Source organism: Candoia aspera, chromosome 7 (assembly GCF_035149785.1).
Source record: "Candoia aspera isolate rCanAsp1 chromosome 7, rCanAsp1.hap2, whole genome shotgun sequence".
Taxonomy (NCBI): Eukaryota; Metazoa; Chordata; class Lepidosauria; order Squamata; family Boidae; genus Candoia; species Candoia aspera.
Genome location: NC_086159.1, coordinates 56716372 through 56735053, shown reverse-complemented (window position 1 = coordinate 56735053; position 18682 = coordinate 56716372). Strand labels below are relative to the sequence as shown.

The 18682-nt window shown below is 36.5% G+C and overlaps 1 protein-coding gene across 1 annotated transcript in view; it reads right to left on the bottom strand.

The window, feature by feature from the left end:
* The window catches only part of CFTR (CF transmembrane conductance regulator), a 98494-nt gene that overhangs the window by 35570 nt on the left and 44242 nt on the right, over nt 1–18682 (bottom strand). Inside the window, exons 9-16 of the mRNA XM_063309508.1 lie at nt 16948–17040; nt 16163–16345; nt 12941–13132; nt 6208–6302; nt 5167–5253; nt 2538–3243; nt 1893–2021; nt 237–274 (exon numbers count right to left, since the gene is read on the bottom strand). Coding sequence (XP_063165578.1) covers nt 237–274; nt 1893–2021; nt 2538–3243; nt 5167–5253; nt 6208–6302; nt 12941–13132; nt 16163–16345; nt 16948–17040 — 1523 coding nt within the window. The remainder of the gene's footprint in view (nt 1–236; nt 275–1892; nt 2022–2537; nt 3244–5166; nt 5254–6207; nt 6303–12940; nt 13133–16162; nt 16346–16947; nt 17041–18682) is intronic.

The window sequence follows — 18682 nt, the reverse complement described above, 5'->3', positions numbered from 1 at the left end:
CTGGTGGAATGTCTTTTTCAACTTCCCTGTATAGCCTGTTCTTGGCATTTCCTGGCAGACCAACTAAGTAGACACTGCTTAGCTTGTTGAGATAAACCATCATCAACTAAGTGCTGCCTCCTAACTGAGCATGCCATAATTAGTTTGACTTTAAATATTAAAACCTATTGCTATTAAAATGTTACAGTTATGTAACATATATAAATCTTCAATTAATATTGTGCAAAAATACTCACTGATTAATATACCATACCCCAACCAGGGAAGCAGCCACCTAAAAATAGGAAATGGATAGTTAATTCATTATAGCTGTTGTTACTGTATTATCACTACTACTGCCATTAATATTACTTGTTTTGAATTTCTTTCAGGGATATTTTCTACCTCTGTCTCTTCCCACTTTATTTTGCAACAATTCTGTGAAACAAGATGATTAACTAACATTCTCCAGTGAGTACATAAAAAGGTAAAGATTTTTGAGTCAAGCTCAAGTTACGGTGATTATACCCATGAAGGTTTCATGGCAGCATTACAGAAGTAGCTTGTCTTCTTTGAGACACCCTACTGTAATCTAAACTCCCAGAATTCTGAGGAGGTCCCCAGTCCAAACACTGTTAAGGGCTGATCCTCTCAGCTTCTAAGCACAGCCAAATCTATCTAGATGCTTTCACCTGCTGAGCCAAAAATATATAAAGCCTAACAAACATATAGCAGCTTTCATTTCTGCTTAAAGTCTAATTTTAAGTAGCCACATCTACTAAGCGGTTAAAGTAAAATACATGGTTTTAATATAGTTTCCATCTTGATTACCTAACTTCCATTGCTAGAATAAATATGGAATATTCTGCACCTGATGTAGTAAATGTTTTAAAAAGTAATAGACATGGATGTAGCTTATACATAAAGTCAGCCAAAGGTTTTATGTCCAGTGTTACTCTATAAAAAGTGATTACTCTATAAAAGTAACAAATTGTAAAAGAGAACTTCCAAACTACAATTTAATAATTTTGCACAAGAAAATATTTCAGGTGCTGCAATTCTATTATCTACAGGCCCATTGAAGTACTCCTTCAAAATTGGACAGATCTGTCAATTTCTATTTCTCTCATTTTCCCAATCTTATTTTATCCTGTTTCCACATTAGTTTGCTGGGTTTCTTGAAAAGCCAGCATCAAAACTTATATATGTTTCCACATATGCTTCTCCCAACGTATATACTTCTGTATGCAATTTTGTTCAGTAAATGTGTTTTGTAAGCAGTTCTGTATGCATTTTATTGGAGATCGCTCATTTAATAAGTGAGACTATCAAAATATATTGGTGTCTAGGTTAACATAGTGAAATGTATAGTCAAGGTGCCCGATTTTTACTTTTTATATGTTTTTATGGTTTTTATAGTTGTACAGGTGGGAGCTATCCAGAGTTGTTTTAACATGGAAGACCATACAAATCTTTTAAAATAAATAAATAAATAATCTGTAAAATAATACAAGAAACAATACATTTGGTAAGTTTTCATCATGCAGGTAGCCCTTGCTTAATGACCATTTGTTCAGCAACCATTTGAAGTTACAACAGCGCTGAATGATTGGTAGTTACAGTCAGTCCTCAAAGTTACAGCTATTGCAGTAGCCCTGCATTCACATGAGGGGATGCCACATGGGGCTTTGGCGGGGCCTTAGCTGGGTGCACCTCAACAGCAGGAGGAAGAAGACGGCAAAGGTCAGGTGGGGGTGGCAGAGTGCACAGCAGCCAAAGGGCAGAGATGGGGGGGGGCAAGATAGGTGGGTGGGGGGAGTTGAAGCAGAGGCGAGCACAGCTATTTCTTTCATTTACAATTGTTGTACAAGCAGTTTGTTTCATACTGGAATTTATGATTACAATATTCTTACCTCAATTAAAAAAATAACAACACACATAATTAACACAACAATCAATTTTTTGTGGACGGTTATATATCTGAAGTATGTATTCCATGTAGTGACTGTATTCAAGGTGTCTGAATCATCAAAGAAACATTCCTGGTAAAAGAATCGAGAACACAATTAGAACATTCTAAATAATTACTTGTTATTTGTACCCTACTGGAATTTCCACCATCCGTTTTCATGAGAACTCCTTCTGTTATTGAGATATGCTTAAAATTCTGGTTCCCAGCTTTCCTTTAGACAATAAGATGCTTAAGAATTTTATAGTGTTTACCCCCTTATTCTTTCCTATTCATAGCTCCTTAAAAGAAAGAGGGAGACTTCCCTTTGAGACTTCTCTTGAAGTATTGCTATTGTGATTGAAACAGTGTGTCCCATTCTATTCCAGGAACACTTATTCTTAAAATGACAGCACACTTCCACATGCAATTTCCCCTAATGTATGCCTTTTTGTACACACGTTTCCTTCATAAGCATATTAAAATAAAAGCTAATGATACTTTGAATTTGAAATATTATCTCGCAATACCATGCTTTGGTTATCAGTGGCTCTGTCCAATAAACAGAGCCACTGATAACCATTTAGCTACATTAATTTGAGATATATACCTTTAAATCATCTTCATTAAGTTCTTCAGTTATTTCTACCACACTGTCCCGAGACAAGCGCCTTGCATAAATGTCTATTTCAGAAGATTGATGGATGACTGATATGCTGCCTTTTTTGTAAATACTTTGACCCGGATGAATTGAGGTTCTGGTCATTAAGTTAAGTACAGATTGTCTTCTCGGCCTTCTGAATGTGGGTCCTGGATTTAATATGTTGCTGCGAGGCAGAATTGCCTCTCCTTGTTCAGAATCTGGCACTAAAGACAACTTTCTTTCTACTGGTTCTCCTAGACCATCTTCCTTACCATTGACTTGCAGGGATGTTTTTTGCATTAGAGAAATCTTGCGGCTAGAATTTAGTGCATTCATTACAGAGTTCTTCCTTTTTTCAGTAAAATCTGAGGTTTGTTTAAAAGATGTTTTTTTCATATCATTTCGTGAGCCCGTGCCATCATTATCAATAGAGAGACGTCGCAATGTTTCAGTAAGAATGGAGTTTCTTCTTTCTGTGCTATAGTGGTCAAAAGCATCAAATCCCATCAGCTCAGAACTGAAGTTGGGTCGCTGACCCTGAAGTTCAGAAAAAGTTCCATAGAAATAACAGCTTCCTTCATGGAGAATCAATATCTTGTCTGCTATCTTTAAATGTTCCAGCTTTGAAGTGACAAGTATTCTAGTTTTATTGACAATAAGCTTGCAAACACAACTTCAGAAAAAGAAAGAAAAATGCAGATTTAAAATTAGGTTTTACATATTGACTGAATACTTTATTATTTGAGTGCTTTCCAATTTAAGAAAGCTATCCTTCACTCATTTAGTTGAGAATAAAATTAGGGGATTGGGAAAGAACATACTTCTAGGCAGATCATATAATTGTGCTGGCTATCTAACTATTATAATTCCCAATCTAGTTTTGCATTTCCCATTGAAGAATTCCTCTAGTGGCTCTTCAGGCATATATGAAGGGCACCATTAACTTGCTCCTTTCTTATGTTCCTTATGACATTGTTTTAAATTGGCTTAAGAACATCCTATCTAGAGTGAAGTGCATCTTGCAAATCCTGATTGCACGTTATCACAGCACCCCATTGGACAATTCTTCCACTGCTGTTAAAGGATCAAAATGTACATACGTACAGAGACAAACACTTAGGCTGTATCTGGCCCTTGGTTTACACCCTCAGTGCCTTGCTACTGGATCCTCAGTTGCCATGGGCTCAGCTTTGCCCTTGAACGCCAGGTTGGTGTTTAATAAAACTGTCCTCATTCATGATCTTATCATGAATGAGGGTGCTAAGTTTGCATGCCTAACTGAGGCCTAGCTGGACTCAGAAGGGGATGTTCCTCTCTTGGAACTGTGGCCACCCAAATTTTGAGTTTTGTATCAGCTGAGACTTCAGGGGAGGGACAAGGCTGTTGTCATCCATGAGCCCTTGAAGCCTCTCAGAGGCTCTGCAGATGTGAGATGGTCTGATTGAAGTTGGGCCCTAGGAAACAGTCAGGATTGCTGCTGGAGTACTGCCCTCCAACGCCATCCCTGCCTGACTTGCTGGATTCCATGGTTTGATTTCAGTCCTATGAGGCAGACAGACCAAGAAATAGATTCTGTGGAAGACTAAAAACTATTTTTATTTAGACTGCCATTGTAATATAATCTTGCAAGTCTGATTGTGCTTCCCCTCCTCCCTCTTTTATATTCATGTGAACTGCAGGGGGAGGGGGTGTCTGTCTAAGACATTATTGTAATCCTCCCAGGATGGAGGTGGTACAGAAAACACCACTTTCAAAAAGGGAGAGGAAAACAAACCTGGTAATCACATTCATGGGTGGAGGGTGAGTTCAGGATAATGACATCCATTCCTGCTCTCCAAAAATGATTGCTGGCCTGTTCTGGAGATGGGACAACCTGGCCATGAGGATAATAAGCCCCCTGTAGCTCTGTTTTCTATTTTGGCTCCCTAAGACCATAGGAGAGTCCTCCAAAGGTGATCAACAAAAGATTGTGTTTTAACTATACTTTGAAAAATTAATAAAGTTCTAAATAAAAAAAATGTGATCAACAAAAGAAGCCATAATATACAAGTAGGATTAATAGATCTTCAATTATCTTTTTCAGGCCAGTTACACAAGCATTTGTAAAGGATGGTGTTCATTTAAATTCCATAATATACTTGATTATAATATACTAAATATACTAAATATTTAAGTAAATATATAATATACTAAATTATGAAGAAAGTTCAACAAGCAGAAAATGTTATCATGCTTACTGGAATGGCTAATATATACATATTAATATAACTAAAACATTAATATTCATATTGGAATAATAAAGTAGAAATTAGTATAAAGATTTATTAGAATTGGAGTAGTTTGCTCTTATTTTTAGGCTCTAAAATTATTTAAAAAGTACAAATGGCAGAAATTGAAATTCTGTATGTTTTTAGTGAATGCCAACACTGCTATGCATAAATTATTTGCTATCTCATTGGTATAATATCCAATATCATTTTATCTAGTGATTAATTATTTATTTATTATTCAAATTTCTATCACCACCCATCTCCCCCCCAAACAGAGGGACTTCCCTTCAAGAACAATTAACCAAATATATAAAAATATATCATACCTTTCAAATATTTCTTTCTCTGTTAACATGTCTAAATAACCAAAAGGAGAATCCAAGAGATATAAATCAGCATCTTTATACACTGCCCTAAATAAATGACAAAGAAATGAAGTTAGTTTTCATTAAAATATACATTAAAACTTAAACGCTGTTTTGATTAATTATTTTGATTTTATTTCAATCTTGTATAAATGTTATATATGATAAAACATTTCCAGCAAATCCATGATTTTTATCCCAAATGCTTATATAATATCCCACATTATCATTTAGTTCTGAAGGTTTACAGCCTGAGTACTTCAGCTGACTATATAAAACATTATGATTTGCTGGAGGTATTGCTTCAATTACAGCTTCTATGGACTTCTATGCTTGTGATAATGAAGGGTAGCTGTTTATTTATTTGAAAAGAGACCAAAACAGAGTAGATGCCAGTCGAAAAATTGAAACATTCTTCCAGCTATCCACTTTATCCTTTATTAAAGGATAGCAGACCATATACCCTAATAAAAAAAAATAAACCACTTGACCTCCATTGAAAGAGATCCATCAACTTTATTTTCAGTTGAATTTAAAAAGAAGCATTCCTGTTGAGTGGAAAGGCCATATTCTCATGTGCTTGCACTCACCTGTTCAAATAAATGTTTATAGTACAGCTGGAAATCAGTGGCCCTTCAAAATTCTTAACTGATTTTGTGGACAGAGAATTAGAGTGGACAATGTATCTGAACTTCTCTAAGGAAAGAGATATTCTTCCACAGTTTTTCTTCTAAAAGAGTTTCTAAAGCAAATTCTCTTTCATTGAACTAAGTAAGAAATCGTAGGCAAAATGCAGGAATTGGCATTATGAAACTCTGAAATACAGGAATAATCTTATATATCCATTCACCAGAAAGTAAGCTCCATTAAACTAAATGGTACAATTATATTCTCAGTTTAGAAATCAAAATATTTAATGTGTATGAAAGGTCACTTCCCTTCAAGAACAAGTAAAATTTCATGCTATTTATTTAAAAACAACATACCATTATTTCAACTCACCTAGCTAAAGAAATTCTGGCTCGTTGACCTCCACTGAGAGTTATTCCACCTTCTCCTAAAACTGTGTCATCTTTCTCTGGAAACTTTGAAATGTCCTATCAAAATATTTTATAAAGATGTTAATTTTCCATTTTCAGAACATCATTACTTTTCAATATACAGCATCTTAAGTCAAGAAAACCATAATTAATAGTAAGTTTTCATAACAATGCTCTTGTTTTAAACTAAGAAGATAAATTTTGTTTATCTGGCAAGGCAAGCTACTATATAGAAACAGGGAGCAAACCCCATTCCCTTCGAGCACTGAAGATGTTGCCTAGTTGGGCAACGAAATGTCTGCAAGCAAACAACCAAGCACAGGGAGTACAAGGACTCCACACTTCAACCCTGAGCTACATATACTCTCTTCTATTGGAAATATTTTATTCACATGATTGATCAAGAGGTCAATGTCAATATATATAAAAACTCCTAGAGCCCACTAAAATTTCACAAACGAACAAAAAGTATATGAAATCAAGATGAAAAGAAGTAATTCAGCTTTAAATTATTATACATATGTTTCCAGCTATATGGGTCATAAGTAGGCTGCATGAGCCATGGCTACTAATGAAATAGTAGCAAGTATAAGGCAATCATTATGGGAAAATTCATGTTCAAACTCTTTTCTAATAACTGATAGCATGACATTTGTTTTGCTTAAAGATCCAGCATACCAGACAGTGGCATCCTTGGATTTTTCATAACAATAGAACACTATTTAGTTAGCAGTTGTAAATCTGAACATTATCAGTACATTCAATAATTATTTCATTTTGTCAACATTTGCATCATTTTATATTTGCATCAGCCTTTAACAAATTACTTGTATTCAAAATTCAGATAATTGGGCCCCACATAGTATTTGACTCCTGAACTTTTTCGAATAGGACTCCAGTCCTATTGAAATAGGACTCATATTGAATATGAGTCATATTGAATATGACTCCAGTCCTACTTATGAGACTATCTGGGACCTACTAATTCCTTCCTTTCATTACAATAATAACTTATTTTTGACCTTTGTTTTCTAGTAATTCACAATTTCTAAACCAGAGAAGGAATCGTTCATTTCTCCCACAATGCTTAGTTTATTACGTAGCCTGGCATGAAGCCTGGCAGATATTCTTGGCAATATGCTTATGTATAATAGCTAATGAATCACCCCAAGGCATATTCGGTTTGAGACTTCCAAGGCATCCCAAAGGGCTGATGAATCAGAACTTTCCTTTGAAAAAGCCATGGACTTCTTCCTCTGGACCTACTGGACCTACTGAATGGTTTTCCCTTTAATTACACTTTCCCACTGATTTGTGATATTTCCTGAATCCTTTTATTCTAGCTGACATTACGCTGATTACATTTAACTGTGCTGTAAAGCACCATTTTCATCTAGTGATGAAGTCAGTAATTTCACATGAGGTTTTTAGAGAAAAAACTCTGTTCTTAAGTGATTGGTTTTCATTAAACTCTAGAACTGTGTTCCCTCTCAAGTCCTGCTATGTTGCAGTGACAGAATGTATGAATGTAGGTTGTTTTTCAATAGACTTGCATTTCTAATTTGCCATTTTTTCCTCTGCTGATGAGGATATCCAGGAAGGGTAGTGTATTGTTGTTTCCTTCTTCTCTTGTGAATTGTATTCCTTTGAAGACGTTGTTAATTGTTTCATGTGTCTTCTGTAGTTGTTCATTTTTTTTATTATGATGAAAGTGTTGTCCACATACTGGATCCCTAGTTTTGGTTGTATGTATGGGAGTGCTACAGTTTCTAGACGCTGCATTACAGTCTCTGCTATGAGTCTTCAGAGCGGTGATCCCATGGGTGTTCCTCTGATTTGTTGGTGTATTTGTCCATCAAACTAAATGTAGGTAGTGAGGCAGAGGTTGATGAGATCCATGATTCTGGGTATTTCGATCTTAGTGTATTTAGCTAGGGCGGGTGTGTTGTGCAGTACTGCTGCCATGGATTCTTTCGCTAGGGAGATGGGTGATGATAAAATTCAATAAATAAATAAATAAATAGTTCTAGGTCTATGGATGTAAAGAGCGCTATGCATTGAATGAAACTATAATTTCATCCTCTTCTATTTTTAGGTCGTTGATTTTCTGGAGACACTGTAGTGGGGAGTTGATAGAATATTCATTCCCCTCTGTGAGATACCCAAGCTTTTTTGTAAGTTCTTTGGCTGTGTTGTAACAGTATGTTGAGGTCCCTGGTAACTATACAATTGGAAGAAGTGGTATTTCGGGCTTGTGTATTTTCGGGCATCCATAGAAGCATGAAGCATATAATAGAAGCATAGAAGTGTATAATAGATTATTATACTGCAGAAGTCAGGGGATAAACTGCGTTGAGATAACAGGTCAGATATAAATGCAATAAATAGATATTGCTAAACTGGATAAGCTTGACCATAACCGACCTAGTCCAAGCACCTTCATTTTCAGCAAAATAAGCCAACAGTTACTATAATTCTTTTTTTCCATATAGTTCTGATTTCTGTACTCTGTGCACTGAAAAAATCAGCACCTTGATTTCAATACATAAAGACTCACTGAGTATACAGTTAAACATTGATTTTTATCAACTGCTAAAGATTTCCAAACCATACTTTATGTTTACCAAAGGTGTGTGAGTAGAGGTTGCAATATGAGTTTAGTGTTGATCATAACACTAACACTCTTGCATAACATAAATTAGCACTACTGTATTCCATAGAACTGCAGTTTAAGACTACTGCATGCTAAAACGACAATGTTATTCAGTTAAATCATTTATTATCACTGTTTGTTATCTGCAAATATTACAGATGACAGACAGTAATAATAAATAATTCAACTGAATAACGTTGTCTTTTAACTGAATAACATTGTCTCAATATTTGCCTGTAATAGTATAATTACTTTGCAAAAATAATTTATATATTGTTGATGACACAGATAAGGACATAACATCTTAATTCAGAATTTTGTTTCTCACAATAGCCAACCAGAAGCCTTGAGGTTCTTGTAAGCACATGATGGAGACATAGCGCCTTTCCCACCATTGTTACATTACAACTGATATTTGAGGGGATGCTGTCCCCAACCCAGAGGTAACATTAAGTCATCAGAGCAAATAGTCCCTGATAGACCTGTAATTATTACTTTATCCATCTCCACTGAATGAATTAATGTATTCACAGTGATGTATCAGTTCCACTGTACATGGATTTTTGCCTCATACTCATATTTTCATGTTTATCAAAAATAAATCTTATTAAAATAAATGGAATGAACTGGAGCCTCCCACTGTGCTAATTCTATTGGGATCAAATATTGTAGGTTGTTAAACAGGCTTATGCTTTCATTAAGTCCAAAAATCAAACTACAATTACTAACCAAACAATATATTTTATTAAATGGGATATTTAAGCTAACAAATATATCCCTCAGGATTGGGATGGGGTATAAATATGATTAATAAATAAATTCTGTAAACAGTGAAACAACTTCACAGAGATCATAAATAGTTAGCAACATAAAGTAAATTGCAGGACAAAGCTGTAGGGAATTTAATACTCTATTCAATGTGAAAATGATGAAGAGTGAGATAATATGAAAATTCTGGCCAAGGAATAAGGCAAGAGATTTAAAGATATTAACAGTCTATAGGTAAATACAGAGATCTAGGGCTTTAGGGTCATGTGCCCTAAATTGGCTACAGAAGATATGGATAAGCAAATTAAAGAGGAGAGAGGGGATTTTGCAGGGGACTGAGTTCATGAGAAAATTTTAAGGACATACAGTCCATAAAAGAAGCTACATTTCTAGATCACTTAAGAAAGAGGAAAAAACGTTTTGTCTGAGTCCAACAGCTTGTGTGAGATGGAACTGGCTTAGCTTCTTTCAGATAGAGAAAGGCAGACATTATGAGAAAGAGAGAGAGTGGAAGTACTTGCTTGCTGCATTGTCAAGACAACAGTGAGAGCTAATATATCATGCTAAAGCAAAACTAAATGAACCACATTATAGCTTAGCATAATGGTAATAATTCAGTAAGTGATGGTTAAACTGTTTAGTATGTTGTGTGAACTGAAGACAAAAAAAAAATCTCAGTTAGATCTGCCAGGTCTAAAATCACAGAGTCCTTGTATCCATAATAACTATTCTATGATTTCTGCCATGGGGAAATGTACAATACGGTTTGAGTAAATTATCCCAATCCCTCATGATTCCATAAGATACTTCCCCATTTTTTCCCTCCTGGTCTGCCTTTACTATTCATCTTTCAGTCTTTCTAATCATTATGTTTTGCTGGACTTGACTAGAGAGCCATCTACTACACAAATCTAATTAAAATCTTAAAATTAAAATATAAACTGTGGCTCGTAAATAATCTAAATAATACTGGGTTTTCTAAATCTTTCACTTTTTTTGGTCTGAAATTACAGCTTTGGTTATTTTCTAAAAAAAACAATTTTTTCAGCATTATTTTCTCACATGCAATTTAAACACAGCTTAGTCTATTTTGTAATCTACTCTGATTTTTTTTAAAGAACACATATTCAAGAAGCCTTACTCATTAAATATACTACAGCAAATCCAAAATCACAAATCCACAAGAGTAAAACCTAATGTACACCACTTGAAAATGTTTACAAGTTATCCAAAACTTTTTCCTGTGCAAAGCTCAAAAGTTTGCAATTGTTGTAAAACCAGTTGGCCAGTAGGAGTATTACCCTTTCTGACTGGTCATTTTTGTATTTTTAACAATTCATATTCATGGTGAACACAGCTGTTATTTGTTTTCATTAAATATCTGTATTAGAATAAAAACATGTCCTGATTATGAAAACCCTTTATATGAAAGCAGCCTATATTTTTAGGTTTAGTTGATTAAATTAACAGTTCAGCCATAGGTAAGGCCACTTAGAAGTAAGGCCAACTGTGCTGAATGTGAGTTAGGAAAAATATTTATATTATTATATTATATTGTGTTATATTAATCTTGGATGGGTAGCTGTCATTCTGCTTTTTGCTTAGGTATGAACTGAAATTCAACCCATAGACTGCTTTATTACATTCTCATTAAAATCTACATTACCTTAAGTCCCAAACCAACTGTATTTATTCAGGTTTTCCTTACTTTTTTCTAGTTCCAGGAACTGTTTAAGGTGAGTTAGCAAAGAGAAATATTCAAATAAAAAATCTATTTCACAAATACAATGTGGTACAATGACAGTGCTTCTTAGCAAAACAGCACACACCTTAAAGCATTCCTGATTCTAGCTGAAAGTATTTTTATACTGAAAACTACACCAAGACTTCTTACATACAAAATTAAAACTGAATAAATAAAATACTCCACCCTCCCAAATATGCTTTCATTCCATGTGACAGAATGAACATTTTCTCCTGATATCTCAGACCTAGAAAGTTATGTAAACTATTTGCGTCTGCTTTCATAAGTGCATAATTGAATTTGATAAAATACCTGACGCATCTCCTGTAATTACTCAAATGAAATTTGATGATAAATTCGTCAGGAACAGATTGCACACCAGCCAAAGGTGATAAATCTTTTAATGGACAAACGTCTTAATCCAAGATGCCAAATAACCAAGGCATGAACAGGGGAGGAATTACATGACCTTTCACTTGGCAATATATAATATGAATGACATGCAAAAACAAGATATTCGCAGAACAAATTCAGATCTGACAGTGCTATCTCGTACAGCACATGAGCAAGAAAACATAAGAGATGGGTTAGTGATGGGTATTACACTGTACACGTTCTTTAAACAGACATTTCCTGTTCCAAACAGACATATACAGAAGCTAATCTGACTTTCTCTATTCATGGCTTGATGTGGACTATCAGATGGCTTAATGTGGAAGAGAATTGAGGAACATTACAACTATAAGCTGTCTAAACTGTACAACATTCTAAATGAGCTAATTAGGTTTAATTTAGGATTATATTCTGATGTACCTAATTCAGGTTCTGTCTTTGATCCTCTGATTAAATATATTGAAGTTTTCAAAGACTTTTCTTTGCTGAGTATGTTTAGCAACAAACTGGTATGCATTTGACTTTGTGACATAGTTCACTTACCACTTTTTGTAGCTGGATCACAGAACAGAGTGTGTGACAATACAGTTTATCATGGAACAATAATATTTTAGTGTACTGCAAAATATAACCAGCTAATTCTTCTTCAGTATTGCTTATTATTATCTTGCAGAAAAGCATGTAATATCTCAGAAAAAAATTATTTCTTGATATACTTCTTTCAGATATGCTTTGACTAGTTATAATTTCATATAACTTTTTCATATTTTTCATAATGGGGAAATATTTTTAAAAATAATTGCAACTTTAGCTGTAAGTCCATTATTATTTAGAAATATTCATTCTTCTAAGTGTAAGTTAGTCTATGATCATGACGCACATTGCACCATTTATAGGGTCAACATATGAAACAAGAATGCCTTTCTTCAAAAGGAAAGATGTGTAGCTATAACACTGAAATTAATGATACATGAATGGGATTCATATAATTCATTTATCCTGAATTATAGAAATCTTTGAATTATTTAAATTCAACATAGTATTTCCTATAATGTGCTACAATTTTATTTATCTTTTGTCCTCAACCCCAGTAATTTTCTGTAAGTATGAAGAAAATATAGAAGATTGAAGACTAACCTCTTCTAACTGACAGGCTTTGATGACACTCTTATATCGGAATTCATCATAAGAAACACCAAATATTATGTTTTCTTTAATTGTTCCAGGCATGATCCATGACACTTGAGGGCAAAAGGAAATTCTTCCACTGTGTTTGATTTTACGTTCTAAAGGTTCCAACTCTCCCATGATCAGCATAAGAAGAGAAGTCTGTCATTGAGATTGTTAACAATAATTAATATTTGTTCATTAAGTCTGTACAACATATGCATCAGGTTCTACTAAACTTGACTCTTCTTATTCTGCTATTTTTAGATTAATGGGACATACCAAGGTCAGATTTTATCTTTAGAGCAGCACAGGAGAAATGTTTAAATGTCTGCTAACATATTAATTCTAATATAGCTCAAAATGTAAAATTATTAAAAGCTCAGGAAAAGCAGTCTAGATATTAGATATTAGTCTTCCAACTGCAATGTTTCAAGTTTAAAAGGGAAGAGAATCCTGAAACTGTCTGTAAGAAACTCTGATATCTGATAACTACCTTGCAATTTTGAAAAGTGCAATTAATGTTTAATTCTCCATATTAACAATTTGTGTTGATCTTACATTTCTTGATATATATGTCAGGTAGCATTTTATTTCAATACTAGCTTGAAAAATCTTCAGAAAGTTATCGATTACATATTCCAAAATCAGTATTTCTCCACTCTTATTGCATCCACAGAATGCCACCCAGCGGTCCTGTTCAAGATTATCCGATCCCTTTTGGGGAAAGGGGACCTAGAGATCCATCTTCAGGGCTGAGCTAAGGAGTTTTCCAGGCATCTGCAGGATAAAATTGCTCAGATCTGCTCCAAGTTGGACTCTGAGTGTGAGGCAGTATCTGGGGAGATACCTGGGGAACGTTCTTACCCTGTTATCTGGGAACAGTTTGATCCTGTTGGGCCTGAGGAAGTGGACAGGATCCTCTGGACTGTAAACACCACCACTTGCCAATTAGATCCATGCCCCTCCTGGCTGGTGAAGGCAGCTCAAGAGGGGACATGTGGTTGGGTCCAGGCAATGATAAATGCATCCTTGAGAGAGGGGGTATTTCCGGTAGCCTTCAAGGAGGCGCTGGTGCACCCCCTCCTCAAGAAATCATTGCTGGACCCCAGCATACTCGACAATTTTCACCCAGTCTCCCACCTCTCCTTTTTGGGGAAAGTGATTGAGAAAGTGGTGGCGTTGCAGCTCCAGAGGATCCTGGATGAAACGGATTATCTAGACGCCTTTCAGTCAGGTTTCAGACCCGGTTGTGGGATGGAAATGGCATTGGTCGCACTTATGGATGATCTCTGGTGGCAGTGGGATGGAGGCAGTGCATCCATCCTGGCTCTTCTTGACCTCTCAGCAGCTTTCGATACCATCGACCATTGTATTCTTTTGGGTCAGCTCAGGGAGTTGAGGGTGGGCAGCGTAGTCTTGCGCTGGTTCACCTCGTTCCTCCAGGGCTGGTCCCAGTCGGTGTTGACAGGGGAGGAGAGATTGGCCCCACAGCCACTTCTTTGTGGGGTGCTGCAGGGATCAGTACTCTCCCCTCTCCTTTTTAACATCTACATGAAACCGCTGGGTGAGATCGTTCATCACCATGGGATGAGGTATCATCAGTATGCTGATGATACTCAATTGTATATCTCCATCCCGGGTGAGGTAAGTGATGCGGTCTCCACCCTTTCCAGGTGCCTGGGGGCTGTGGGGGCCTGGATGGGGAACAACAGGCTTCAACTGAACCCTGGTAAGACAGTGTGGCTGTGGATTGATGGCTCCTCGGGTTCCAGGAAGTTGTCATCTTTGGTTCTGGATGGGGTGGCACTGCCCCATTCAGAACCAGTGTGGAACCTGGGGGTCCTCCTGGACTCGCGACTCCTGCTCGAAGAGCAGGTGGCAGTCGTGGCCAGGAGGGCCTTTGCACATCTTTGGATGGTGCGCCAGTTACGCCCATTCCTGGACTGAAATGCCCTCCGATCAGTCACTCATGCCCTTGTCATCTCCCATATAGACTACTGCAATGCGCATGGGCCTACCCTTGAAAAGTATTCGGAAGCTTCAGCTGGTCCAGAACGCAGGTGCGCGGACAGTTATTGGGGCTGTAAAATTAGCCCATGTGACACCACTGTTACGTGAGCTGCATTGGGTACCAGTTTGCTTCCGGGTCCAATTCAAGGTGTTGATTATCACCTTTAAAGCCCTACATGGCATGGGACCAGGATATCTGAGGGACCGTCTCATCCCTATTTCATCAACCCGCCCTATCCGGTCATGCAGGGAGGGCATGTTACGGGCCCCATCTATAAAAGAATTCCATCTAGCGGGGTCTCGGAAGCGTGCCTTCTCTGCTGTAGCTCCCATCCTTTGGAACATCCTTCCCCCAGAGGTGAGACAAGCCCCCTCGCTCCTGGACTTCCACAAAAGATTAAAGACCTGGTTTTGTATGCAGGCTTGGAATGGGAGGGCAAACAATTATACCTGGGGATGGCTAGCTCCATGAAGTGATCCGGAGGGCCCTACCACACTGAAGGTCTGATTAAGATCTCTTCGCCGTGTAGATTTTATTATATTTATATTTTTATTGTATTTTGTAATTGTAATGGTTTTATATTTTAATCTTGTTTTATTGTAAGCCGCCAGAGTCCCCCCGTTGGGGAGAGATGGGCGGTGAATAAATTTATTAAATAAATAAATAAATAAATAAATAAATAAATAAATAAATAAATAAATGCTTATAAAAAACAAACATAAGTGAAGCCCTGGCTGGGATAACATTCAGAGCCCAGCTTGTTCTATATAATATCACAAAACATAGAAGAAGTCTACCTATTCTCATTCTTAGCCTCACTAGAGTAGATATTCCATAAGTTTCAGATTCTCTTCAGTGTTTTTGAAGAAAATGTCCCAGCTTTTGTTTTGTTTCAACTGTAATTCTATTTTATTTTTTTTTAACATTTTAAATGTCAGGGGCCTCCTCAACTATATCAATTGCCAGTTGCAGAGGTAACGAATGGCACAATGCATTGATATTATGGCATGGGTTCTGCATTGCAAGACTCAAAGAAGGAGATAAAGAGCTCATGTTACTATAAGCGCAACCAGATTTGTGTTTTAACTTCAATGCTAGCCCACCTTAGTATGTATACATATTTTGCTGAATAAGCATGTTTATATTTTAGCAATCAGGCTTTTTTTTTTTTTTTTTACCTTGCCTGCTCCAGTAGACCCAGCAACAGCTAGCAGCTCTCCCTTTTCAATCTTGAAGGTGATGTCCTTCAGGACAGGAGTGAAATGAAGATTGAAATTACTGAAGAAGAGATCGTCACTTGTTGTGGATATTTTATTATTACCATTCTCCTGTTTTGTTTTTGTAAAAAGCTCTCCACTTCCCTGAAAGAGAGAAAGAAAATAACCCTCCAAATTGTAAAACACCAATGAGTGATATAGGTTTGTTTGTTTGTTTGTTTATATCTTACATTTATTTTATACATTATATATTTATAATGCTTCTGCCTCCTATTTTACTCACAATAACAATACTGTTGTTGTTGGGGAACAGGAGGTAAGTTGGGCTGAGTAAAAGTACAGGACATTCTAGAATTTTTCATAGATATATCAATTCTTCTAATACTGTATTTCATATTGAACTGCCCAGAGTCCCTCGTATGAGGGAGATGGATGGTGATAAAAATAGGATAAATAAATAAATAAATAAATATCCTCTGTCCATTTCTTTACCCTATTAAAATTATTGCATTTGTTGTTGTTGTTATTATTTTCAAAATATACAGCATGTCTGATGCAAACCATTTACTTTCAAGTAAGACTGAAGTAGCTGCAACTGCTGCTACCTGCTTCTCTCCATTTTTCTACCATTGCCAAAGCCATTAATTGTTGCCATATATTAAAGGGTGAAGCTACACTGTGAGTATAGTCAGCTTCCTAGGCTGTGGCATGGTGTCATGCAACACTAATCAAAATTGCAGTATTACCTCATCCCAAAAAGCTGTTACTTTATCCAGTTCAAGACCCGTGGTTGTTAAATTATATTCCAGTGTTTTATATTCTTCTTTTTGCAAAAAATCCTGTAAATTTAATTGTGAGAGTTTTAAAGACAAATGTAACACACATTCTGGACATTAAATGCTTCTTTTTTATTTTCTTGTTCCTACACAAAATAATGTTAATAAAAAGATGGAAAGGAATGACTATACATAGCCTGTCCATATCAGTGAAAATGTATATTGAAAGCTCTGACATGATAAGGCAGAAAAATGTCAAGCAAAGTATCTTAGTATTATATACATTAAGAAAATATGGCTATGCTATAAAAATGTGTCCTGATTTATAAGTTTTGCAGCTAGTATACAAGGAAAGAAGGGAGGGAGGAGAGCAGAGAGAAATTTTCATAAGTGGTTATTTTCATCTAAGTGTATTTTGAGAACTTGAAAATCCATGCAGAGGACACTAAATCAGTGTTTCTCAATCTTAGTGACTTTAACATGTATGGACTTCAACTCCCAGAATGGCTGGAATTCTGGGAGTTGAAGTCCCTACATCTGAAAGTCACCAAGGTTGAAAAACACTGCAGTAGATGACCCTAAGAGGATGCCAATTGTGACCATTCTTAAATTGGAGGCTCTGCTCATGGTCATTCATGCCATAGCCACCTCCTGGTTGGATTATTGTAATGTGCTCTACTTGGGGCTGCCCTTGAAGAACATCCAGAAGCTACAGCTAGCATAGAATGAGGTGGCCCAGGCAGCAATGTATTTATTTCCTTAACAAATTTATATGGCTGCCCATCTTAATCAAATAACTCTGGGCAGTTAACAAAATACATGAATAAAATACGACCTAATAAAGTCATGAAAGAACAGAGAATTTAACAACAACAGCAACCAGGGCTCACCACAAAACTGCCTCAAAACACAGAACAGGCCACAAATACTGGTCTCCACTAGCATACTGATTCCAGCTTCTGAACTAGGTTATCAAGGCCTTCCAGAAAACCAACAGGGCTTGGGCCATCTGAATCTCAGGGATGAGGCTGTTCCATAGGGCAGAGATTGCAACAGAGAAGGCATGCTTGCTGGGTCCCACTAGATGACATTGTTTCAGAAAGGACCTGGGTGGGCATCCTCTAGGTCCCATCTGTGAAACAATGTCATGATGGGTGTGCCCCAATATACTTAGGTGACCTTCAGGTTTGGGGGATCCATTGGTTTCCTGTGGGCTTCTGAATATGATTCAAGGTGCTACTTGTCACCTTTAAGGACCTACATGAATCCAGTCCTCGTTATCCAAGACACTGTCTTCTCTGGCATTCATCTACCCATCCAACCAGATCCCATAGCATCAACTATCTCCAAGTCCAGGACTGTCAGCTGATGAGGCTTCAGATTTGGGCTATTTCAATCACCACCCACATTCTCTGGAACACCCTCCCAGTGGAGCTTCTGTTTGTGTTCAGGAAACTTATAAAAACATTTCTCTTCCTTTTAGCACAGCAGGAGGAACTTCATAATATGTGGATGGGGTATGCATGGCCTCTTTATATGATTTTGTTTTTATATGGGTTTGGGGGGTTAAACAATTTACTATGGGAATGGATGACATACAAATATAGTTATTAAATAAACAGCTATTTACTACTTAAGCAGCTGTATAGGGGGATTCTTGTTTAGAAAGGAAGATGTGTATGTACTTCCAACTTGTACATGAAAT